This window comes from Vulpes lagopus, chromosome 2 (assembly GCF_018345385.1).
Source record: "Vulpes lagopus strain Blue_001 chromosome 2, ASM1834538v1, whole genome shotgun sequence".
Classification (NCBI taxonomy): Eukaryota; Metazoa; Chordata; class Mammalia; order Carnivora; family Canidae; genus Vulpes; species Vulpes lagopus.
In genome coordinates this window covers 6,315,873-6,340,473 of record NC_054825.1, presented here as the reverse complement: position 1 = coordinate 6,340,473, position 24,601 = coordinate 6,315,873, and the positions used below count along the sequence as shown (strand labels likewise).

Below are 24,601 nucleotides of genomic sequence, written 5' to 3'. Positions count from 1 at the left end.
GCCAAAGGATGCTATGTTTTCATCTCCTTCATGGAGATCATAATATGTATCTGAAGTTTGTGTTTTTTCCCTTCATAGAAACAGAAGTTCCCTTCATGTATGGACATTCTTTAATCTCCCATGTGTAGAAAGTTTAATGGGTGCTTGGGAAATATTTTAAATGACTACAGGAAAAGTTCTTAACTGTCCATCTGAGTTTTAGTGCACTTTCAGCTTGAACCCCACAGTGGAATTTTTTTTTAATGTTTTTCTGATTATAAACAAAATTACTGATGGCAAAACTTCTGTGTATTCAGGGAACTGCATCATAACACAAGGCCCTAGATTTATGGGGCAAGTAGATGACAAAGACATAGTAGTATGTAGTTTATAGTTTTGTTGTGGGTTTTTTTTTTCTTTACAGATAACAGCACTTTTATTAATATCTAAAGCACTAAAATAATGCAGTCTTAGTATTCATATAAACAGGTCTTTAGTTAGCTTCACCTAATACATGTACTTCTGAAAGTATAGTCAGCATGGCTTCAGCATCTCATTTCCAGCTCAATGACTTTGTCCATGGACAGGTTACTTAACATCTATGATTGATGCAAAATGGGAAGAGTCATCCTGGCCTTGCAGGATTCACCAAAAATGAAATGCCTCACAGAGGCCCTTATACATAAGATCACTTAGTAGATGTAGGTTTACTGGTTCTGCTCATAATTAAACATATAATTTGTACAATGAGACCATTGGTGATAATTAACTAACGTAGTGCTAAATTGATGATACTGTTAACTGTGTGTTACCAAGTATCAGTGCTAATTAGGGATTAAACTCACCCATTAGATTAGATATACATTTACCTAAAACATTACTCACATTTTTGCTTTTTTCTTGCTATAATAAAATTATTTTTAAAATTTAAGAATTTCAAGTAACATATACTTTGGAAGATCTTTTTATTAGGCAAGGTTTTTGTTGATGCTTATGGCAATTTTATCTGCAATTAAAGCAGTACATTTATCTTAGTGCCTGTTACCTCATGAAACTGAATACACAAGCAAATTTTGAAATTATTGATGTGTAGAATTTTGATAATTCTTGGGAGCTGAGAGCTGTGGAATTTGTCATATGGGCAGCATATTAATCATTTTAAATGTTTGTTTCTAAAGCCCAGTTGCACATTTCCAGTCTGCCATGACACAGAGGAGCGCTGTAGACTTGTGCTTAGCTATGTTCTGGAGGTACGTCTTAATTTTGCCTTCGTCGTTTCAGTAAACTTGTACTTGGTATGCACATAGCTCTTGTTTATCGGTGTCTGAACGTTACTCTGAATGATACTCTGCTCTTTTCTTTTTAAGCAGAAAGTGAAAATTAGTTTTTCCCTTTCAAGTAAAATGTAGTCCTTTCAAGTCTGTTTTCAAAATTTAAATTCTCCTAAATATGTTCAGCGCCTTATATTTAGTTTCTAGTTGACCTTCAGTTGTGTGTATAGTAAATGTTTCTCCCTTTTTTAAAGGGGTTAAAATCTGTGGATAGCAGCATTAAAAAAGAAAGCGACCTTCCTGCAGCTGACCCCAACACTCCAATCCCATTAAAATATGAAGATGAATCCACAAGAGGGGGTCCTGAGGGCCTGGAAAAGCAGATGGCCTTGTTTTTGGACAAAAGTAAGTTGAATTGATGTGCAAATAGGGACTTTTCTGTAGAATAGTATACTAGTCCTTTATCAACAGCAGACATGTCAATTAAGGCATTCATTGAAAGGAATTCAGGATAAGGATATCCTGTGAATGGAAAGTAGCGGAAAATACAGTTTCATTCAAAATATAAAACAAAGGATAATTTTGACCCTTTATAGCTATTCCTAATAAATTCTGCTTCTTCCAGTTTCCTGGAGTGAGGAGCTAATGCCTTCAGCTCAGTAGGGTTCTCGTAAGAAATTACTGCTTCAGTGAAAGCAGTGGAGTGTTTAAGAGCAGATTTTGGAACCAAACTGCTTAGCTTCAGATCTTGGCTTTGCTAGGGCAAGTTCCACTTTTCTGAGCCTTGTGATTTTTTTTTTTTTCTCTCTCTCTCTCAAAATGGAGACAATAGTACCTACTTTAAAGTTTCTTATATGGATTAAATGAATTAATATGTGTGTGAAGTGCTTAGAACAGTGCACATAATCACCATAGGGTTGTTGGCTTTTGTTACCGAGTGGTCCTTGAGTAAGCTAGAAAGGTCACTTATAAATTGTCTGATATGTCCCTCAGGAAATCACTTCATGAAGAACATGTGGACTTTTTAAAAACCAGTTTTTAAAAAAATGCTTTGAAAACCTGTATGCTTGAAAGACCTTTCCTGACTTTTTTCTTTTCATGAACATAAGTTGTATGTGGGGGCAGGAAATTTACTGCCCTAGCATTTTATGTACTGTTTCCTATGTGCCAGGCTTGAGCCTTTATACAGTGAGGGGAACCAGGACTTGAGACATCTCTGCCTTTTTTATGGTATTTTTTTTAAATGCCTTTTCTCTTCCTTCATCCCCAGCTCAGCTTTTGAAAATCCTGCTGATATTCAAGAGATTTATGCTTGCTCCATCTCTAGTCAGAATTGATCCCCTTACCACTTAGTCCTTGAGCACTTACTGAAGCCTGCCTTATGTCACAGTTAGCTGTGTTGAATGGTCTTATGCACACCAGTACAGTTGTGAGCAAAAGTTGTGTCTAATTCATTTCTGGTGTTCTCACAATGCCTCACACACAGAAATTGCATACAATAGCAGAGGAAAAAAATACATGCACAATTAAAACCTAATAAAGATTGTAAGTACCTTTCATTGCTTTGAAAGATTCATGCTGTCACTGATCAGAAAATGAGAAATCTTGAGGTGGAAAGACTGGGGAGGGGGGACTCCCATAGCATTTTGTTGTTACCTATGTAGTTGCACTTAATAGATTTTCCAGTGGTTTGTGTTAGCAGCCTGTCTCTGCCTATATTGTGAGATTTTTCCAAGGATGGAGAACTTAGAACTTCATGTCATAGTTTCTGGTGCTTAGCACAGTGCTTGGCACAAAAGGGATCATTTATTAGATGAAGAAGGTAGTAGTAGTCTGGATTTTAGATAGTGTTCCTGGTGGAGGAAACCGTCCACTAGGGGAGATGGAAAAAATAGGCATCTCTATGGGCAACAAGCAGTAACTTGACTTTGGCTAATGGGCAGTAGGGGTGGAATACTGGGGGAGAAAGACAAAAATGTCACATAGCAAGTGGGCTAAGATGCTTAGGCAGGATTTAGTTAACAAGTAGTGTGGAGTCATTTCAGTGTTCTAGAACAGGGGTTTCACCATAATTCAAGCTTATTTTAGGAAGGTAAATTTTCTGGCAGGTTGACACACAGCTGGAGAAAGGACATGCCTGTCATGGGTTCAGTTATGTCAGTGACCCTAAAAGAGAACGATGGTGTTAAAGGCAGCAGGAGGCCTTCAGAAATCCCTATGAGGGTCTGTTGAAACACTGCCATTTTACTCTGTTGTAAAGTAGTAAAGCACAGTATTTACTTGTCTTGTTGTAGCTGTAGTACCTAAGCCTGGACTGTTTCTATCAAGAAACAAATTATTTTCTTATAGTGAGACTTACATTCAAATAAAATGTGCTTTTTCTCCTGCCCCCCCCCCCCCAATGTCAGTGGGCTCCCTTCAGAAGGGTAATTATTCCAGTCAATCTGGAATGATCCCTGGTTCTTGGCAACATAAAATGAAACTCCAGCTGATTCTCAAGTCATCAAAGGCCTATTATGTTTTGTCTGATGCTGCAATGAGTCTTCAGAAATACGGAAGAGCATTACGATACATTAAATTAGCCTTGCAGAGCCATGGTAAGTCATTGTAAATTAATATACTTAATTGGGAGGGGACATTGGGAGGGGAGTAGTAAAGGCACCAGAATCACAGTGAAATTTTACTCCTATGCTGTTGTAAAATTTAATTTTGAAATAATTTTTTTCTAGTCTTGAATGTGTTACTTAGTATTTTATTTTCTGCTTTGAGTGGTTATCTCTTCCTTTTGAAATATATGAAGCCATATAGGGTATCTGACATAACATGAACTTAGAATAGATACAGTGGTACATAGCTTTCAGCTAGTAACAAATTTTCTGAATATTCACTGTATCCATTAATTTTTAATACACTAGTGTTTTTGTCTTTCCCATCCATTCTACCTAGATACTTACTGCTGTCTCTGCACCAACATGCTTTCCGAAGTGCTACTGTTTCTGTCTCAGTATTTGACACTCTGCGGTGACATCCAACTAATGCTGGCCCAGAATGCAAACAACAGAGCAGCACATCTTGAAGAGTTTAATTATCAAACAAAAGAAGATCAGGAGATATTACACAGCCTCCACAGGGAGTCCAGTTGTCAAGGTATGCCTGTGAGACACAGCGTTCAATTCACATTGGGATTATTCCGTCCAATGTATGTTTATTGGAGTATGTCCAGGAAAGTGGCAGAAATGTTAGTGTTTTGATATTGCAGTGTGTTATTCCCTTGATTTCTTAATTTTAAAATTGAGCATGATCTCATGTATTTGTATGTAAAATGGTTTTGAAATATTTTTTAATTACTAATTATACAACTAGACTAAAGGTAAAATAAGCTCTCTTAGAGTTGTGTTGGCTTTGTACTTTTTTTTGTCTTTTCATGAGATTTTCCTAGGTGATTTTGTAATCAGCAAACCAAGCCATGATTTTCTTTTGAAAAAGAGTAACAGTTGGTAAAAGGGAATGAATTACCTTCTGAAGAGTTTCTGGGGGGCTCAGATCCAGAGATCATTTTTTAAAACTTAGTTCATAGCTGACTGTCTTACTGGATATTTTACTTTGTTTTGGAGTTGTCAGATTTTAAAACTAGGAAATAGGAGAAATCATCCACAGCGGCTTTATACTTAGTACAGTCATAAGCTCACTACAGTCAGGGCAGTAAATGAGCTACAAAATCATCTTTGTAACATATCATGGTATTGTCGTATTTTGCTTTTAAAGCATTGATGTTATTTGATGTCCATCCATCTCTCTTACCATCTAGAGAAGTACATTGGGGAGGAATGGAGTATTTCCTCACTTTTGCCCTCTTTCTTCACCTTCTCTCCTTCTGAGTTTCTCAAATGATCATTTTATTTTCAGATACTCAGAAAATCTTCACTGTTTTTACTGCTTTCATCAAATTCATTTCCTTTAAATCACTTCCTTGTGAGAGAGACATTCTCTCACATATGCCTGTGTTATCAGCAGGAGTGCTCCCTTTTTTCCCCTCAAATTTGGGCCCTGTACCTAAGTTTATTCCAGTTCCACTAGATGATGCCATGTTTAAGTCTCTGAGAGCTTAGATAGCAGCAGCTTCAGTGAGGTAAACTGATACGCAAACCGTAACATACGTAAGTAGCCTCTAGTAGCAATTAGAGCTTTATTTTGAGAACTATTTCCATTAATTAAAAAAAAAAGTTTTACCTTGTATCAGTGAACAACTTTAAGTCTGCACCTATCAGCAAGTGTACTTGATAAAATCCAGCTCATGGAAATTATTTGGTATTTTTAGTCAGGAAAATATTTCTTTTCTTTTCTTTTTCAAACAGTAATAGTCCAAGAAAATACAGTTTTCTAAATTAAAGGATCTTTACTGTGAAACTTAAAATTTTAGTTGTATTGATTGAATCTTAGCAGGTTCATACCATTTTGGATTTATTCTACTGTCTTAAAAATATGAGATTATATGGATACTAAGGAGAATAAGGGTTCTCAGAACTCATGGTAATGTTTCCTGTTTTTTCTTTCAAGGATTTGCGTGGGCAACTGATTTGTCTACAGACTTAGAGAGTCAGCTTTCAGTTAGTTGTAAATGTTATGAAGCTGCTAATGAAATCTTGCAATTCAGTGACTTAAAAAGCCAGAACCCAGAACACTATGTACAAGTGTTGAAGAGAATGGGTAACATTAGAAATGAGATGGGCGTGTTTTACATGAATCAGGCTGCTGCACTGCAGAGCGAGAGAGTGGGTGAGTATCTCTTTGGAGTATTCTCTTCATTGCCACTTCTGTTAGAAAATCGTGCTGGTTTTATGATCTGAGCAAAGAATTGTGGCACTTTATGTAGAAAGGACTGCTCTGTTGAAGAATCTCTTAAGTTCTTAAGAAATAAAAACAGGAAAAAACACTTTTCTTTGAAATTCATCATTTCGTTGTCCTTCCTTCTTCATCTGATCAGTTCAGAAGTGAAATGCACAGCCAGCCTGTGCTAGGCTATTTCCTGGATATGTCATTGACTAAAACATAGTTCTCTTTCATGTCAGGAAGAGATAGAATTACAGATCTTTGGGGAGCTGGGCTGGCTCAGTAGAGCGGGCGACTCCTGATCTCAGGGTTGTGAGTTTGAGCCCCATGTTGGGTATAGAGATCACTTAAAAATCAAAAGTCTTAAAGTAAGAAATACAGATCTTTGAAAAATGCTATAAGCACAGATGCAGTAAAGTAGAAGAGGAGGAAAGAGGGGGAAAGGAGACATTTACTGATGTTGTGGGGTTTTTAGAGGGTTTGGGGGAAGAAGGTGTGGTTTCAGTAGATTGGTATGTGATGTACGATATCAATAGGCAGATACAGGAAAGATTGAGAAGGACTAGACATGCAGGGTCCAGGGGACGGTAAGAGTAGCAGCAGGTGGTCTTTTGTGATTTGGGCCTGTGTCAAGTTTGAGATCTGTGTGGACATGTGAGTGGAAGGTCTAGCTCAGTTGTTGACTAGAAACCTGTATTTAGAGCTGTTTGGGTTAGCAAGACATAGGCCGGGCAACACTCAGATGATGTGGGGAGGAGATGATTGAATCTATGAGAATGCTACAAATGTAAAGACCACCCAACCTGAGGAAGGAAAAGAGCTGTGGTAGAAAGGGGGACAGCAGGTAAGTTGAAGTGTGTGTGTTCCTGGTCATCTATGAACTGTGCTTGGGGACACGAAGATCATGCTTTTTAAAGTGTTTCATTATTATATATATGTGTGTGTATGTGTATTTTTTTTAGTTGAGAAATAAGAACCTGGGCTTTTAAGGTGCCTCTGGAGGAGGAAGTCCGTGAAGGAACTGCAAAGTGGTAGAAACCTAGGAGAAATTAGATACAACACAGATCATACCTCTTACAAATCCGTGGGACAAGATGTTTTGAATCTTTATAAAATAGGGCTTTGCTCATGTTTTTGCTTGTTTTCATATCAGTCAGTTCATAGTGAAAGAGGGTATTACGTGAGTCTGCTCAGGCTGCCATAAAGAATATCACAGATGGGGTGGCTTAAACAGCAGAAATGGTATTTCTCACAAGTTGGAAGCTGGAAGCCCAGGATCAAGTGCCAGCAAGGTTGCGTTTTCCTGAAGCCTCTCTCTGTGGCTTGCAGATGGCTCCTTCTTGCCGTGTTGTCCTTAACCTGGTTTTCTCTCTGTGTATGTCCCTGGTATGTTTCTCTTAGAAGAACACCAGTCATGTGGGATCAGGGCCCCATCTTAGGATCTCAGCTAACTTTAATTACCTCTTTAAAGGCCCTATCTTCAAATACCGTCACATTGGGGTTAGGGCCTCATCATAAATTTGAGGGGAGTGTGATGAGAGCAGGTCACTGCGATGGCTCCTTGTAGCCGGTTCCTTAGCCATCCTGTCCCTGTCCCCCTCCTCTCATCCATTCCGGGACACACGGGGTTGACAATGATGTCTGCTTACATGTGATTTTCTTTTTTTTTTTTTTTTTTTGTGAAGTGAGCAAAAGTGTGTCTACTGCAGAACAACAGTTGTGGAAAAAAAGCTTTTCATGTTTTGAAAAAGGAATTCACAACTTTGAGTCAATTGATGATGCCACAAATGCTGCCCTTCTGTTGTGTAACACGGGGAGACTCATGCGGATTTGTGCACAGGCACACTGTGGTGCTGGGGACGAATTTAAGCGGGAATTCTCCCCAGAAGAAGGCTTGTATTATAATAAGGTAACATGCGTGCATGTTGAACCTCATACCTAATTGTCATTTATCTTTGCTACTGCACCATGAAAATATTTTAAAACTAATTAGAACTGTGGTGATGGCAGAGGAGACAGACAAAACACTTACTGTCTGACCGAAGGATGCTAAGAATTTAGTATTGAAGGTGGCATATTGAAAAGATGACTTCACTTAATCGTGTTGGCGTAAGCAGAGAAGACATCAGGTGGATTAAAGGCTGACGTGGAGAAGGATAACAGAAAGTGCAGAAAGTAGAGGAGGAGCTTCATGTGATGAGACGGGACAGGACTTTCCAGCATGACACAAATAGGCAGGAATCACAGTAAATGACGGATACATTTAAATGTGTAAAAATAACGATTTTCAAATGCACAACAGAAAGCAAAATCAAAAAGCAAACCCCAATCTAGTGAAAATATTTATAACCTAGGACAGATCAGAGGTTGATAAACCCTTCATATATAAAGAATCATTGAAGACAGGGGCACCTGGCTGGTTCAGTTGGTAGAACACATGACTCTTGGTCTTGGTATTGTGAGTTCGAGCCCCATGTTGGGCGTGGTACTTACTTTAAGAACAAGTAAATAAAACAAAATAAGATAATCACTGAAAATAAACTGTCCCAGTAGGAAGAAAAGGCAAATATTGGGGGGAGGGTACAGGGAGGGACAGAGGGGAAGGGAGTTGACATACAGAGCCCAACACGGGGCTCAGTCTCACGACCCTGAGATCATGACTTGAGCCGAAACCAAGATTTGGACACTTCTCCAACTGAACCACTTGGTGCCCCATGGCATGGGAAATTTTAAAATAAAAGTGACCTTGTTAGAGATTTTCTTTTATTAAATTCACAGATACACAGGAAAAAAAATGTAGATAGATACAGATAAGAAATGTAGAAATTATTGCTGGGTGATGGAATTGAATGTGATTTTATTTGCTTAAATATAGTGGCCATGCCTTTCAGGCTGCAGGTGGTAGAACATGGAAGAGATTGCTGCTTTTTACACTCAGATCCAGCAATTTTTTATCCTTAGGCTCATCAATTTTTTTCTATCTTACTAGTTATATAAACAAATTTTCATTTAGAAAGGAAAAATAAACGGAAGTGCATCTTCATGAATGAGCATGAGTCAGCACTAAGGCTTATGCTGGTCTTAACTATGGGCATGTGGAGTGACATACAGTCCATTTTAAATGGCTTTTCTCATGAAAGTTTCATTGTTAGGGTTTTTTCCTTTCTTCACAATACTGCCCCTCTGTAAATTGTTCCCACATCAAATTAACATCTGGGTGATTTTAAAGTATTTATTTTCATATGCTGTTGGAATAGATTTAGACTGAGAACTGTACCTTTCCCTCCCTTACAGGCTGTTGATTATTATTTGAAAGCTCTGAGGTCACTGGGAACACGAGACATACACCCGGCTGTTTGGGATTCAGTGAATTGGGAATTGTCCACTACTTATTTCACTATGGCAACTCTGCAGCAAGATTATGCTCCGTTATCTAGAAAAGCTCAGGAGCAGGTAATAATATTTATACGGCTATAAAAGAAGTCTTCATTTATGCCTTTAACTGATATTGAGCATATTTTCCATAACAAGCAGTATTTAAATATTTTTATTTAAGATTATAGGCTTGTCATTTTTTTCCTCCTCCCCCTTTAAAAAAAAAAAAACAGATTGAAAAAGAAGTCAGTGAAGCTATGATGAAGTCCCTGAAATACTGTGATGTGGACTCCGTGTCTGCTCGACAGCCTCTTTGTCAATATCGAGCTGCGACCATCCATCACAGGCTGGCGTCCATGTACCACAGCTGTCTGAGAAATCAGGTATTGCCATTCCAACTGAAGCTTAGGTCCATTTAAAAATGTTCAGGGTGCTTTGCTTATGTTTCAATATCTATTTAAATGTCAACTATTCTGTTAGCTGCTTTAGAAAAACTTGCAGTGTAGGGGATTTTCCCCTCTCACCTGTGCTGCATATTTTTCTCTACTATAATTGATTGGCTATTAGTTTGAGAAATTAGGTATCCTCTGTGTGCTGCCCCTTCCCCACTGAGTCTCTCTCTAGACCCACCGAGAATAACTACTATCCTGGGGGGGATCCCTGGGTGGCTCAGCAGTTTGGCGCCTGCCTTTGGCCCAGGGCGTGATCCTGGAGTCCTGGATCGAGTCCCACGTCGGGCTTCCTGCATGGAGCCTGCTTCTCCCTCTCCCTCTGCCTGTGTCTCTGCCTCTCTCTCTCTCTCTGTCTCTCTCATGAATAAATAAATTAAAATCTTTAAAAAAAAATAAATAACTACTATCCTGGGTTCTCCAGTCTGTCCATACCTTTCGTGTTTTACCACTTAAACAGTATGTTTACATTTTACCCAGTGGTGAACTTTACAGGACAAATCACACTGTACATATTCTGTGGTTTATTGCCTTTCACTGGACATGATGTTTTCAAGATTCCTCCAGGTTGGTGCATTTTCTCAGTTCACTAGAAGTCATTTAATGAATATATCACCGTTTATCCATTCTATGATTGTTGAATCTTTGGGTTGTTTCAATGTGAGGCTGTTAGAAGTAATCGGCTGTGAACTGCCTTGTACCTGAATCCTGGTGCTTAGATGCAGGGGTATCTAAGAATACATTGAGTCCCAGATTGAAGGTACCTTCCTCCAGAACGGTTGCGTGGCCAAGAATTTTGTGTTTGAAGTGTCTCAGGGCTGTGTGTGTGTTTGTTGTTGTTTTTCTTTTCTTAGCTCAGGACCAGGACAACTTACCTTGCAGTCCCTTGGGGGTGGGCCTTCTTCTGAGTGCGCTTTTCCTAAGAATGCTGTCCTTTGAGGTCCAGCTTAATGAGAAAGGATTTCTTTTCACTTTAAGCTGGCCCAGGACTCTTCCCCTTGCCACAGGAGGTCCTAACCAAAATTCAGGCTTGCCCAGATGGTCTAATATCCTCAAGGCAAGAGCAGGCTGTAGACACAATGGGGAACAAAGTGTCTTTTCAGCAAAATGTGCCTGGACACCTGGATGTCCATGTGCAGAGCACATGGGGGGACTGTCCTGTGTCACATCATATACAAAAATTAACCAAAAGTGGATTAAACACCTAAATGTAACAACTAAAACTATAAAACGATGACACTAAATAACTCTTTAAATATATATTTATTTTATTTTATTTTATTTTATTTTATTTTATTTTATTTTATTTTATTTTATTTAGCCATGAGAGAGAGAGGCAGAGACACAGGCAGAGGGAGAAGCAGGCTCCCTTCAGGGAGCCCAATAGGAGACTCAGTCCCTGGACTGGGATCACATCACACCCTGAGCCGAAGGCAGGTGCTCAATCACTGAGCCACCCAGGCGCCCCAACACTAAATAACATTTAATGATCCAGAGACTTGGTTAAGTAGTTATTGTGAAACCAAGCTTTAAGGTTTGTCTTCTTATTTTATTTTTGATCCTAGGTTGGTGATGAACATCTTAGGAAGCAGCACCGGGTGCTGGCAGATCTTCATTACAGCAAAGCTGTTAAGCTTTTTCAGCTTCTCAAAGACGCTCCCTGTGAACTACTTCGAGTACAGTTAGAAAGAGTGGCATTTGCAGAATTCCAAATGAGCAGTGAGTCTTACTCTTTTATTTCGCAGATTTGTGTACATTGACTTGACTTAGTGTCGAATTGTCTTAGAGTGAGGCAGACCAGAGTGTTGTTTTCCTTTAAATTTGCCCATAGTTAACATCTTTGGGTAGAAGCCAGGAGAAGTCTACACTTTTTTAGAAAATGAATTTGAGGGATCCCTGGGTGGCGCAGCAGTTTGGCGCCTGCCTTTGGCCCAGGGTGTGATCCTGGAGACCCGGGATCAAATCCCACGTCAGGCTCCCGGTGCATGGAGCCTGCTTCTCCCTCTGCCTGTGTCTCTGCCTCTCTCTCTCTCTCTCTCTGTGACTATCATAAATAAATAAAAAATTTTTTAAAAAAATGAATTTGAGGGCAGCCCAGGTGGCTCAGTGGTTTAGTGCCGCCTTCAGCCCAGGGCCTGATCCTGGAGACCCAGGATCGAGTCCCACATCAGGCTCTGCGTGGAGCCTGCTTCTCCCTCTGCCTGTGTCTCTGCCATGCTCTCGCACGCACGCACTCTCTTTCTCTCTCTCTCTCATTAATAAATAAATAAAATCTTTTTTAAAAAATGTATTTATGTTCCGTGACCCCTTTATATTCATAGAAATATTGAAATACAGCCATGCTCTCTTTATTTGGAAAAAACTATGACAAGTTTGTTGAGACCGTTAGAGATGTAAATCATTATGAACAATGTAGGAAGGGAAAAGGAGTGATCCTGGAGCAATGATCCCATTGAATACCTATAAACATGCAGTGGATACTGGCAGTTGTGGAACTAGAACTGTAGATCCTGAGCAAGGCAGCGCTAAATGGGAAGGGAAGAGAAGGAGGAAGGTGAATGAGCCTGCTGCATTGGGGTGAGGCCACAGCAGGAAGGGAGTGGCTGCTCCACACTGAATCTGTTTCCCTGAGTTCTCTTATCCTTGTCCACCTGCTCCCCTTCTGCAGGAGGGGTCTTTGGAGAAATAGCCCTTGTGTGGTAAAGAAACAAAAGTTTCTCTGAAGTAACAGCTGTTCATTTGATTTTATTTCAGTTGTTTTTTAAATTAAATGTAATACTGAACCAGATAGATGACTCTTTTATTAGAGTATCCCTGAAGGATGCACAAGAAAGTGATAACATTGCTGTCTCTGGGGGCAGGATGGGGGGCCAGGAGGAGGGCTTTTACTGTTTCCCGATTTAGACTTTATACATTTTGAGGATGTATTACCCATTCAAAACAGTTTTTAAAACTACTTTTGACTGGGACAGCTGGGTGGTGCAGTCAGTTGAGCATCCAACTCTTGGTTTTGCTCAAGTTGTCATCTCAGGTTCATAAGATCAAGCCCCACATCTGTGAAGCCTGCTTGAGACTTTTCTGTCCCTCTCTTTCTGTCCTTTCCTGGCCCCTCCATAAATAAATAAATCTTTAAACAAAAATTTTTACTGAAAATATTTTTAACTTTTTGCCATTATATACTAGATGGCAGGATTAACAGTAGCTCTTTCTAGGGTAGGTTTTCGATGGCCTTTTTTCATTTGCATCTTCAAATTTCCTGCCATGTTTGAATTCCTTCAAGACAGCAGGCATCATTTTCATAAAAACAGAGAGATACTGGGAACAAATTTGCTAAGATGAGGAGTAGGGTTAATTTTTCTTTTAAAAAGATGTTTAAAAATTTGAGTACCTGAGAAAAGTTACATATGCATTTGGAGGCTTTTGGACCAGAGTTGTCCCATCTGGTTTCTTTGACCTCGCAGTCAGGTCTTAATTTCAGATATGTTGTATTCTCACCCTGATAGAACCTACTGGTAATTGTTACATATTGCTTTGTCTACATTTAATATTTTTATCTAGGGATGATTACTAAAAGTTGGATTTAGAAAATTTGTATAGATTCTCATGAGCTCCTTTTAATAGCATTTAAAATCAGTTTTCATTAATCCCCTGACATTGGATGAGTTTCTAGATTTATATTTAAAGGAATGATCATTTTTGTGTTTGACACACTAGGTCAGAATAGCAATGTTGGAAAATTAAAAACACTATCTGGGGCTCTTGATATAATGGTGAGAACTAAGCATGCATTCCAGCTCATCAGAAAGGAGCTTGTAGAGGAATTTGACCAGGTAAATGGAAACTATATTTATCTTTGTTTTTTGTGTATTTTAAGCTAAATAGTGAGCATATGGCGTATATGCTTATGTATGTTATGTATGTTATGTGTGTATATGTATATACAGACATGTATGTATTTTGCATAAAACACACTAATAGTGACCTATTGTATTTTCTTGGTGGAATTATTAAACTCTAAGGTAGAATTATATCTTTTGCATTAAATTTTTTTTTCTTTAAATAACCACATACAGCTTAGTAAGACCCCAGGAGTATAACATCTCTGTTGTGTTTTCTTTTTCAAATTGTTTCTTTTTTGTTGTTTTACTGTTTGTTTTTAAGAAAGAAAGAGGCATATAGCTCTTTTATAATTTCTACTAAACTGCCAGGGAGCAGTTGAACAATGAATGGGCTTAAGCTCCTTGGAAAGCATTTCCAGTTTGCCTGGCATTCCAGCATTCATGCTGCCTTCTGCTGTTGCTAAAAGCTTCCCTGAGTCCCCATGGTAAACCAGCCTGTTATTCCTCCAGCCCGGGTTTGTCCAACCCTGGATCGTGCCCATTTCCATCTTGGTCCTTTAGTGTGCAGTGTTGCACACTAAAGTAGGAGATTTCCATTCAGTATTAATTTCTTTTACGTAAGTGCCTGTTATGTGTAAGACATTTTTCACAGGCTTTAATCTATCAGAGTGATCTCTGGGGTAGGGGGTTCATCACAGCCTCTGCCACCAACAGGATGTGCATGGAGAAAAACAAAGGACCTGGGGTTTCCTTTTTGTTTGTTTTGTTTTTGGCTAAAAAGTCTACTGGTGAATGAAACTGCAGTCCTTTTGCTTCAGTATGAAGCTGTCGTTGTTGGGTAGCTTAGGTGAAGTGACTTCTTCTTCTTCTTAGCCTAAGAGCGATGAGTCCCCTCCAGCTGCTGATTCCTCTCCTAGTCTTAATCGAGAAGAAGTGATCAAGCTCCTCAGTATATTTGAATCTCGGTTGTCATTCCTTCTCCTTCAGTCCATCAAGCTGCTGTCTTCAACTAAGAAGAAAACAAGGTAAATCAAATTGTTCTTTATAGAAATTTCTTTTCCAGCTCCTTACCTGTAGAAAGGTAATAACTTCTACTGACCCTATGAAAAGATAGGTTGTATTCATTCTTGTCCTTTATGTGGGTGATCAGGAATTTTAAGTGGTGCTCTTTCCTGACTTGGTAAATCAGATGAGACTCCTTTCCGTGTTGCCTACTAAATAGTGAAGCTATAGAAACAGATCTTGCTTCCCAAGAGTAAGTACTCTTCTGGTTTTAATGTTTTCCCTGAGAGAGATGAATGACACTGGAATCATTGTTTCAATGGAATCACTTCCACTGTTTCTAGTAACTCACCATTGTCTGTAGTGGGAAGTCAGGACTGCAGTTTGATACTCAGCACCAAATGCACTAATAGAAAGGAGATAACAGAACATTGAAAATCTCTGTAAAGCCAAGAACTTAGTGAAGAGAAAAGCATAAGCATCTCAGCAAAAAATGTTCTTAACACCTGCGTCAGTCTGTCCAATTCTGTTGTTTTGCCAGAGTTACTATGTTGGCATTATTAATTTAACTTGAAAATGTAGTACTAAGTACTAGATCAGGAAGGTAATATAAATAACACATCTATCTATCTATCTATTTTAAAGATTTTATTTATTTATTCATGAGAGACACGGGGGGCGGGGCGCAGATACACAGGCAGAGAGAGAAGCAGGCTCCATGCAGGGAGCACAGCGTGGGACTTGATCCTGGGTCTCCAGGATCACGCCCTGGGCTGAAGGCGGCGCTAAACCGCTGAGCCCGGGCTGGCCTCTTCTTTTTAAATATAAGTACAATCTGACCATATTACAAATTTGGAAAATAGGGGGGAAAATTACCATACACATAAACTGTTATCAGCTGTTGTGTGTTTTATCAATTTATAATATTCAGGTACAGATCATTTTTGTCTCTGTATTTATTTTAATTTATCTGTAGTAAAATTTACTTTTGGTGCTGTATAGTTCTTCAAGCTTTGACAAACACAGACATGCATCTCCTGCCAAAATCATGATCTAGAAAGTTCCATCACTCCAGAAATTCCCTCTTGCTACCTTTTTGTGGTCTACCCTAATTCTTCGGATCTCGGGGAGAAAGTGTGCTTTCTTTTACCATTAAATGTAGCATCAGCTGTGGTTTTTTTGTAGATGCCCTTTACCAAGTTGAGGATGTTCCCTTCTATTCCTAATTTTTATCATGAATGGTTGTGAAATTTTTGTCAGATATTTATTGGTATACATGTTGAAAGGACTACAGTGTTTTCCTTCTTTGGTGTCTTAATATGATGGAGCTCATTGAGGTTTTTTTGATTGTTAAACCAGCTTTGCATTCCTGAGAGAAACTCTACTTTGCTGGGATGTGTCATTCTTAGGCATCCCTGGGATTCCATGTGCTAGTACCGTCAAGGATTGTTGTGTCTGTGAGGACAGTTCTCTCCTATAGTGTAATCACAGTTGTGGTCTTGTAGTGTTCCTGTCTGGTTTCGGTACTAGAGCTGTGCTGGCCTCATGGAATCAATCTGCAACTATTTGCTCTTCTAGGTTTTAGAAGTGTAGAGTTAAATTGTTTCTTCCCTAAAGGTTTGTTAGAATTTACTAATGAAATTATCTTGACCTACAGTTGGCTTTATTGGAAGTTTTTCACAATGAGTTTAATTTCTTTTTGTAGATAAATACTATTCAAGTTGACTTTTTCTTCTGGAGGAATGAAAGTCTTTTATCTGTTGTCAGGTGCATAGGTTCACAGTATTCCCGTAGTATCCTGTTAATGTCTAAAGGCGTTTGCAGGGGTAGCTCTTGTTTTATTCCTGATATTGCCAGCTTTTGTCTTCTTTTCTTTCTTGGTTACTCTGATTAGGAGTTTGTCAGGTTTATTGATCTTTTCAAAAGACTAGCTTATTCGATTGATATTTTCCATTGTTTTTCTATTTTCAGTGTCCTTGATTTATTCAGTTCTCTCTATACCTTTCTACTTATTATGGATTTTTTTCTTTTACTGTTTCTTAAAGTGGAAGCTTAGATTATTGACTTGAGACCCTTTCTCTTTTCTAATATAAGCATTTACTGTAAATTTCACTCTGCTTTTGCTACATCTCATAAATGTATTTTCTTTTTCTTTCAGTTTAACACTAATCTTTGATATTCCCTGAAACTTCCTCCTTGAGCCTTGTGTTATTTAGAAACATGCTCTTAGTTCCTAAGAATGGAGATTTTCCAGGTAATCTTTATTATGGATTACTGGTAATTCCAGTATGTGCTGAGACTATAACTATGCATGATTTCTCTTCTTTCACATTGTGTATGTTTGTATTATGACCTAGAATATGGTTTGCCTTTCCGTGTGCACTTAAAATACATGAGTATCTGCTGTCTTGGATAGACTGCCCTGGAAATGTCAGTTAAGTTGGTGTATAGTATTTTTCAGGACTTCTGTCTTCCTACTTCCTTGTTTTATCAGTTTAAGGGAAGAGTGGGATTTTCTAAGTACAGTTGTGGATTCATCTGTTTTTCTTTTTGGTTCTGTCAGTTCTGTTTCCTCTGTTTTGATGTGGACACATTTAGGATTATTCTGTCATGGAGAATTGACCCCCTTATCATACGATACCTACTTGTTATCTTAATAGAGTTACTCAGCCTTCTTTTGGTTAATGTCTTTTTCTTTCTTTTCTTTTAGCCTAACTGTGCCTTTTTAATAAAAGTGAGATTCTTACAAATGACATATAATTGGGTCTTGCTTTTTTTAATCCAAACTTATAATTGGTATCTTCAGACCATTTACATCTAAGGTGATTATTAATATAGTTAGATAAAATCTATCATCTTGCTATTTTATCTTTTCTGCCTTCTCGAGTGAATTGAACATTTTCATGATTGGATTTTATTTCACTATTGATTTATTATTTATACTACATTTAAAATTTTTTGGTGGTTGACCTAGGGTTTAGGTTGACATCTTTAATCAGGAGCCACTTTCTCATGATATTCTCCTTAATCATGTGCTGTATGAAGACGTTCAGGTAATCACTGCCAGTTCTTCCCTCTCATCAGTTGTGTTATTACCATTTCACTTTTAAACATACTACTACTGTTCCTGCTTTAGATGGATACCTTTTAGAGCAATTAAAAATAAAAGGACAATTTATTTTTCTATGAATTTATTTTACCTTCATTTAGTCCATTTCCAGTGCTCTTCTTGGTATAGATACCACTTTCTGTCTGGTGTCCTATTCTTTCTGCATGAGAAACTTCCTTTAATATCTACCAGCAAAGAATTCTTCCATTTTGAATGTCTGAGTAAGTCTATTCCTTCTTCAGCTTTGGGAAATGTTTTCCCTGGAGAGAGTTCTAGGTTGACAGACTTCTTTGTCCCACACTTGAAGGATTTCCCTCCCTTGCCTTCTGACAGGAAGCCCATTCTGATTCTTACCTTTGTTCATAGGTATGTAAAATGCCTTTTTTCCTCCAGCTGCTTTCAAGATTTTCTTCCCTGCTCCCCCCCCCCCCCACAACCTGCAGTTGAACATGATATTTCTGGGTGTATCTTGGGTGTGTGGTGACGTTTCCTTCCCTCCTTAGTGTGTTTATTTCTTCTCCTCCATTCTCTCTTTCTCTGTGGATCCAGTTGTATCTACACTAGACCATTTGCTCTTTCCCACAACTGTTACATGTTTCGTTGCTTTTATACTTTGCCAGCGGTGGGGGTTAGTTTGGGTAATTTCTGTGAACCTGTTTTCAAATGCACTGATTCTTGATTTTTTGTCATTGACAGTTGAACTTGTCAAAGACATTCTGTATCTGTTTACTGTGTTCCTCATTTCTGGTATTCCCTTTGAGTTCTTTCTGGAGGTTCCATCTCTCAGCTGAAGTGACCCATCTGATCATGCATGTTGCCCACATTTTCCACTTGAGCCTTTTAATGTATTAATCATTGTCATTTTAAATCATCTATCAGATAGTTCCAACATCTGGTTTCAACATCTGCGTCACATCTGAGTCTTGTTTTGTTCTTTGTCTCTTGGCATGTGTTGTTTCATTACTTTCTACATCTCAGACTGAGGGAAATAATTTTCATGCCTGGAAAGTTCTTACACTATCCCATGCTAGGCCTTTAGTATGGAGGGTTGAGTGTTTTCTAGTCTGGAGCTGAGCTGTGGTTTGAGATTATTTTGTTGCTCTGGTTATTTTCCATGTCCAGCAGCCTTCATGTCCCTCAAGCAGTGCCTGTGCTTAGTGTGGAGCAGGTCGGCAGAGGGTTTTTCTTAATGTCTACTCCACCTTTAGTTTAGGGCTTTCCTAAGGAAGGTGTGGGGTACCTCGGAAAGAGTCTGTCTGCATACTCCTCCAGCTCTCAGCCATAATCCATTCCTACTTGTCCTTCAGTGCTTTCAGCCTTTTAGAGAAGGAAAGAGGGCCAGTCAGGCCTTCTCAGTTGATTTGCGTAAGCCTCAGTCTCAGGACTGGGTCCCTGAGTCCCTGGTTTGTGTGTGTGGTCTCACTGCTCCTGCCCCACCCCTGGGGTAGAGTGGTTTTTTTCTGCTCACTGCTTTATCTGCATTGACTTTCACCAGTACCCTAAGGCTGCCATTGCTTGTTGCCTTCCTCTCCCTCCACCCACCTTGACTAGGCCATGCAGATGAAGGCTTTCATTCCATGGAGAAAAGGGTCTGGGTGGGGTTGCCTGCCCTTCTGCAGCTATAGCTGGTCCCCTTGCCCAGCCTGCATGGGCTTTCACCAGAGTCCTTGAAGAGAAGCCTAGGAGACAAGGTGAACTCATCCTATACCTGCAACCCTCAGAGGCCCCACACTCCCTCGCCACGTCTCACTCAGCCTCTACCAGCTCAGTAACTTTTAACTAAATTCTTAGTGGTACCTGGCTGCCTCTGTCCCAGCCGTGGAAGTAAGTACTTCTCTGGTGCCCTGTCTGTTCTTGGTTTTCAGACTCATTGGTTGTCTGGCAACCCCAGCTCTTTGATAGATTCGTAGAAAGTCATGAACTTGTAGGTTGTCCTGCTTTGTATTGCTGGGTTTGTCAAAGGGTGGGAATGATAGTTTTTCTTGTTCTCTCCATTCTGAGCAGAAAGCCTCTCCAGTAAATGCTTTCAGATAATTCTCTGTGGCCTAAAGAGAGCTCTCATTTGGGCGGGAGCACTCAGCCTTAGGCGCCCTGTCATCTCAGCCCCGCTGTTTATCCTCAGCATCTGCTCTGTGTCTGGTCACTGCACCCAGCAGGGAGTATGTACGTGCTATGGTTCAGCTGGTACATCTGTCTTCTGAAGAACCAGAGAACTAAAAAGCGGGGGGGGGGGGGGGGGCGCACTGTGTATAGTGACACACAGTTGGCTTTTCCTGTTTAACAGCAGCAGGTAGAGAATTTTAAAATTTTTCCTTGGTTTCCACAAGGTGGCAATATAAATAAATACATTTGAGAAACAGTGATTCACCAATTTTCACAAATTGATAGTTTGAGTAGTTAGCTAACAGGTAACAGTTCAGTCTTAACAATATCTTATAAACATAACTTACAGGGTGCCTAGGTGGTTTAGTCAGTTAAGTGGTCAGCTCTTGGTTGCAGCTCAGGTCATGATCCCAGGGTTGTAAGATTGAGCCCTGAGTCTGGCTCTGCATTGGGCATGGAGCCTCCTTAAGATTCTCTCTCCCTCGAGAGCACTCGTGCACTCTCTCTCTGATAAATAATATCTTTTAAAAAAAACTATCATATGTATGGCTTAAGTAATTTTTATTTAGTGAAGAGTCTTCTAACCTGTTTTTTCAGGTTATTAATATTCTGCAGAAAAAATGTAATCTAAAGTTTTCATGCATAATGTATAAAATCCTATTTACCTAATTTGTGTTCATTTTTCAAGGTTTATTAAATAAAAGACTATTAAACGTGATATTTGTATTTATACATTAATATGTTGATAGGCTTTGAAACAGAAAACTGATTACTGAGTCATTGACTGTTTCTTCTGTGTCACTGGAGGGGAGGAGGAGGAAGGCCTCCCTTGCTGAGACCCTGCTGTCTCACCATGAATCTGTGAGCATTCCTGCTTAGAGTAAAGGGAGATCAGAATTAGACTTTTCTTTTTTAAATGTATTTATTTGAAAAAGAGAGAAAGGGGGACAGAAAACAAGTGGGGGGAGGGGCAGAGGGAGCAGCAAACTCCCCTCTGAGCAAGGAGCCCGACTTGGGGCTCCATCCCTGGACCCTGAGCCAAAGCCAGATGCCTAACCAACTGAGCCACCCAGGTGCCCCAGAACTAGACTTTAAAAGAAAGAAAATATTATAATTTTGTGTTTTGTTTTGATTATTCTCTACCCACCACACCCCTGCTGGGGAAAAAAAAAACACACACACTTTAGTAATTAAAAATCTTAATTTTCGGGATCCCTGGGTGGCGCAGCGGTTTGGCGCCTTCCTTTGGCCCAGGGCGCGATCCTGGAGACCCAGGATCGAATCCCATGTCTGGCTCCCAGTGCATGGAGCCTGCTTCTCCTCCCTCTGCCTCTCTCTCTCTCTCTCTGTGACTATCATAAATAAAATAAAATTCTAAAAAAAAAAAAAAAAAAAAAAAAAAAATCTTAATTTTCTTAGAATCTTCTTATGACAACTCCCTCTATGGCAACCAGTATTGTTGTCCTGCTAGAAATGCTTGTTTTGTCTGTTGGGTTATATTTTTTCATTTTGAATGAAGAATTTTACTCTTGTACTATATTTTAATATTCATTGCTTTAGCAGACTGGAACCCCTTAATCTTTTTTTGATGGCTTTGGGGTTTCATAGAATGAAAAATAGAAGTAATCTCTGCAGGTTTGGAAAACCTTTGACCATGTGCAGAGAGCAGATCTTTTAGATTTATGGGCTATTCCTGGCCAGGTATGTGCATTTAGTAATTGGTTAAGATTATTAAAAGGAAAATAAAGGAGTGTTAGTTGCCTTTGGATAAAAGATAAGCCAGCAAAATGCTGGGACCTTTCTTGTTAGAGTTCATGGTTTAGTGAGACTATTGATGAGAGTTGATTTCCATTAAGAATGGAAATCATTTGTAGAAATTGGAAGATGAAGATTTAAGGTTCAGGATTAGGATTAGAACAAATCTCAAATGTTTTAAATGTATGATCCCAGCAGCCATGGGTTATCTTCCAGCACCCAGCTAAATGTGGTATCATTGTCCATGAAGAATGCATTTTTGGAGCACTGGTTCTGATAGTTAAGTACTGATGCCTTAATTTGTCAGGAGTTTAAGTTTCTCATAAGGTTATCAGAGGTTTTGTAAATGTCACCCCCACTCAAAAATAAAAACATCACCATCTCAGGCCCGAACTGTAGGCAACAAATGCATTTTGCAGTCACTTTGTGCCCTGGGTGGTTTGACGGGAAGAGAGATTTGCCTGATAAAATAAGTAGTACTAAGAGGGAGAAGAGAAACGGGTCCAGGGAGGGTTTTGCAGGGCCCACACTCCTTCCCGCTTGGGCCCGTGGACAGCCCCAGTATGGACAGGTGTTGAGGAGGAGCAAGTGGAGCCACGAAGAGGACTCCTTATAGCCTGAGCCTTGATGTGCACCAGAGGGAGGTTCTAGACTCCTGGTTTACCGTGTGGCTGGCCTGATGGGTACATGGGAACATTTGTACTTTGGCAAATGGAAAGAACATAGCATTTGAAGTCAGATTATAATGTTTTGACCCCAATCCAAACTATTTAGTCCTTCTGGGCCTTGGTTTTTACATCTGTAAGGTAGGAATATTACTAGTCCTTGCCCTTCTGGGGCAGCAGGGTTATCATGCGGTTCAGATGTAGACACACGTATGAGGAATCGAGCCGCAGTTAGTTAGCTGGTCATGGTCTGAATTATGTTTGGACTCAAAAGGAAAAAAAGGATGCTAGAGATGAACTGCCATGTAATTAGTAGTCTTTTCTCCTAGTGACATAAATAGAACCCATGAATCTATCCTGTGGGGGACATATTTTCAGAACAAACAAGTTTTTGTTCAAAAAGTTGTTAAGTGGAGTATGTCTAGAACCCTGCACCTGGGCAGTGGGGGGGCATCCTTCACCAGAAGCGGCTCGGAGAGTTGAACTGCAGTGAGGTGGAGTAGTTCCCGAGCCTGGAGTCCATGCTTCAGTCCTATGCAATTCTGGCTCCACAGAGAGCAGCCCCACGGTCAGGCTGGTTGATCTGAGGGGCATTGGGCTCAGCACAGAGAAGGGAGCAGATGGCAGACAGCCTCTCGTGCCTAGCCCTTCCCTGCTGGACCTTCTTCACAGCGTGGTCATCTGACCCGCTCTCTGCTTTTTGTGTAATGCACGTCGTCCCACCCCTCCTACCTCAGTAGAACTCAGGTGCCGTGAGGGCAGGGACTCTTGGTCTGCCTTGTCCACTGAGTGTCAAGAGCAGTTCCCAGTACACAGTAGGCGCTCAAATATTTGTAAAAAGAAGGAACATTGGTTCTAATTGATATATTGAAGTAAATGTCTACAGACAGGCCTATAAGCAGTAGATGCAAGAAGGTAAGTACGGAATAAGAATTAATAGAACACCTGCTTCCAGGGATCCCTGGGTGGCTCAGTGGTTTAGCGCCTGCCTTTGGCCCAGGGCACGATCCTGGAGACCCGGGATCGAGTCCCATGTCAGGCTCCCGGCATGGAGCTTGCTTCTCCCTCTGCCTGTGTCTCTGCCTCTCTCTTTCTCTCTCTCTCTCTCTCTCTCTGTGTGTCTCTCTATGTCTACCATGAATAAATAAAATCTTTAAAAAAAAAAAAAAAAAAAAACACCTTCCCTGTGAAAAGTGACAGCCTGTTCCTGTTTATTTTTGGATTTTTTGAACTGAGGTGGGCATCACGGTGCACTTCACTTCCTTTTTTATTTTTGTTTTAACACAGCAGTAATACTGACGAAGATGGAGTCCTCAAAACCAACAAGCAGATTTACTCCCAGCTTTTGAGAGCTACTGCTAACAAAAATGCAACTCTTCTGGAAAGAATCGACGTGCTCCTCCATTTGCTGGATCAGCTTGCTCGAGGTGGCGGTGGCGTGCAGTGACTCGCGCCTGACGCTCCGGCCGCAGAATTGCTGTCAGGCAGTGCCTTCCACTCTTGGAGGCTAGTTTGTCCATTCGGTGCTTCGTCTTATTAAATATGAGGGAAATAGCCACTTAAACAGGCTCAGCAGTGGAAACAGATTCTCTCTTCCCATGACAGATCATGGTTGAGTTCTTTGACTTCTTCATCTGAAGTGCTAAAATCAGAATCAGACTTCGAGCTCCCAGCAGTTCTTTCTTTGAGAAGTACAGGGTACCTCAGTGTTGACACACACGCTGTGCTGCAGGTACACTGCTAGACAGTTCCGAAATATGTTAAGCTACGTGAGTTTAAGATAATTATTTTGGATGATGTTACTTTGGTCAAGGAAACTTTTATCCAGATGATTTTAGTGGTTCCAGTGGGTTAAGGAAACGTCCTGTACATCTACGTGTCTCCTCCTTGGTCGCACAGAAGGAAGCCCGCTCTCCTTCAACGTCAGCGCAGCAGTTTGTGGAGACTGGCCGTCGTGCGAGTTTCTGTATTTAGTGCATGTTCGGAAAGGATCCGCTTTTCTTTGACTTTGTATGACAGTTGATCAAGAATAGGTACTATTCCCCCCACCACCACCTTTTTTTTCATGTTAAACTTGAAACTGTGAATAAGGTAAGAAAACTATTTTGAATAAATAAATTATTTATTTAAAATGTCTTCGTATTTTTCCATTTCACATTCTTCACTTTGTAAAATTCTTTAATGAATGAATTCGAATCAAAAACCAGTTCGAATCAAAACTCAA

General features: G+C 39.9%; 1 protein-coding gene across 3 annotated transcripts in view; it reads left to right on the top strand.

The window, feature by feature from the left end:
• EDRF1 (erythroid differentiation regulatory factor 1) overlaps nucleotides 1–24,535 on the top strand; it is a 41,818-nt gene extending 17,283 nt beyond the window's left edge. Inside the window, exons 14-25 of one of the 3 annotated variants that reach the window (XM_041744006.1) lie at nucleotides 1,158–1,229; nucleotides 1,505–1,655; nucleotides 3,659–3,847; nucleotides 4,197–4,397; nucleotides 5,808–6,026; nucleotides 7,766–7,989; nucleotides 9,375–9,533; nucleotides 9,689–9,838; nucleotides 11,470–11,623; nucleotides 13,619–13,734; nucleotides 14,617–14,768; nucleotides 23,668–24,535. In XM_041744006.1, coding sequence (XP_041599940.1) covers nucleotides 1,158–1,229; nucleotides 1,505–1,655; nucleotides 3,659–3,847; nucleotides 4,197–4,397; nucleotides 5,808–6,026; nucleotides 7,766–7,989; nucleotides 9,375–9,533; nucleotides 9,689–9,838; nucleotides 11,470–11,623; nucleotides 13,619–13,734; nucleotides 14,617–14,768; nucleotides 23,668–23,824 — 1,944 coding nt within the window. In that variant the 3' untranslated portion in view covers nucleotides 23,825–24,535. Of the gene's footprint in view, nucleotides 1–1,157; nucleotides 1,230–1,504; nucleotides 1,656–3,658; nucleotides 3,848–4,196; nucleotides 4,398–5,807; nucleotides 6,027–7,765; nucleotides 7,990–9,374; nucleotides 9,534–9,688; nucleotides 9,839–11,469; nucleotides 11,624–13,618; nucleotides 13,735–14,616; nucleotides 14,769–23,664 lie in introns of all 3 variants that reach the window. The other 2 variants (XM_041744005.1, XM_041744007.1) reach the window with 2 other exon arrangements.
• The last annotated feature ends 66 nt before the right edge of the window (nucleotides 24,536–24,601 follow it).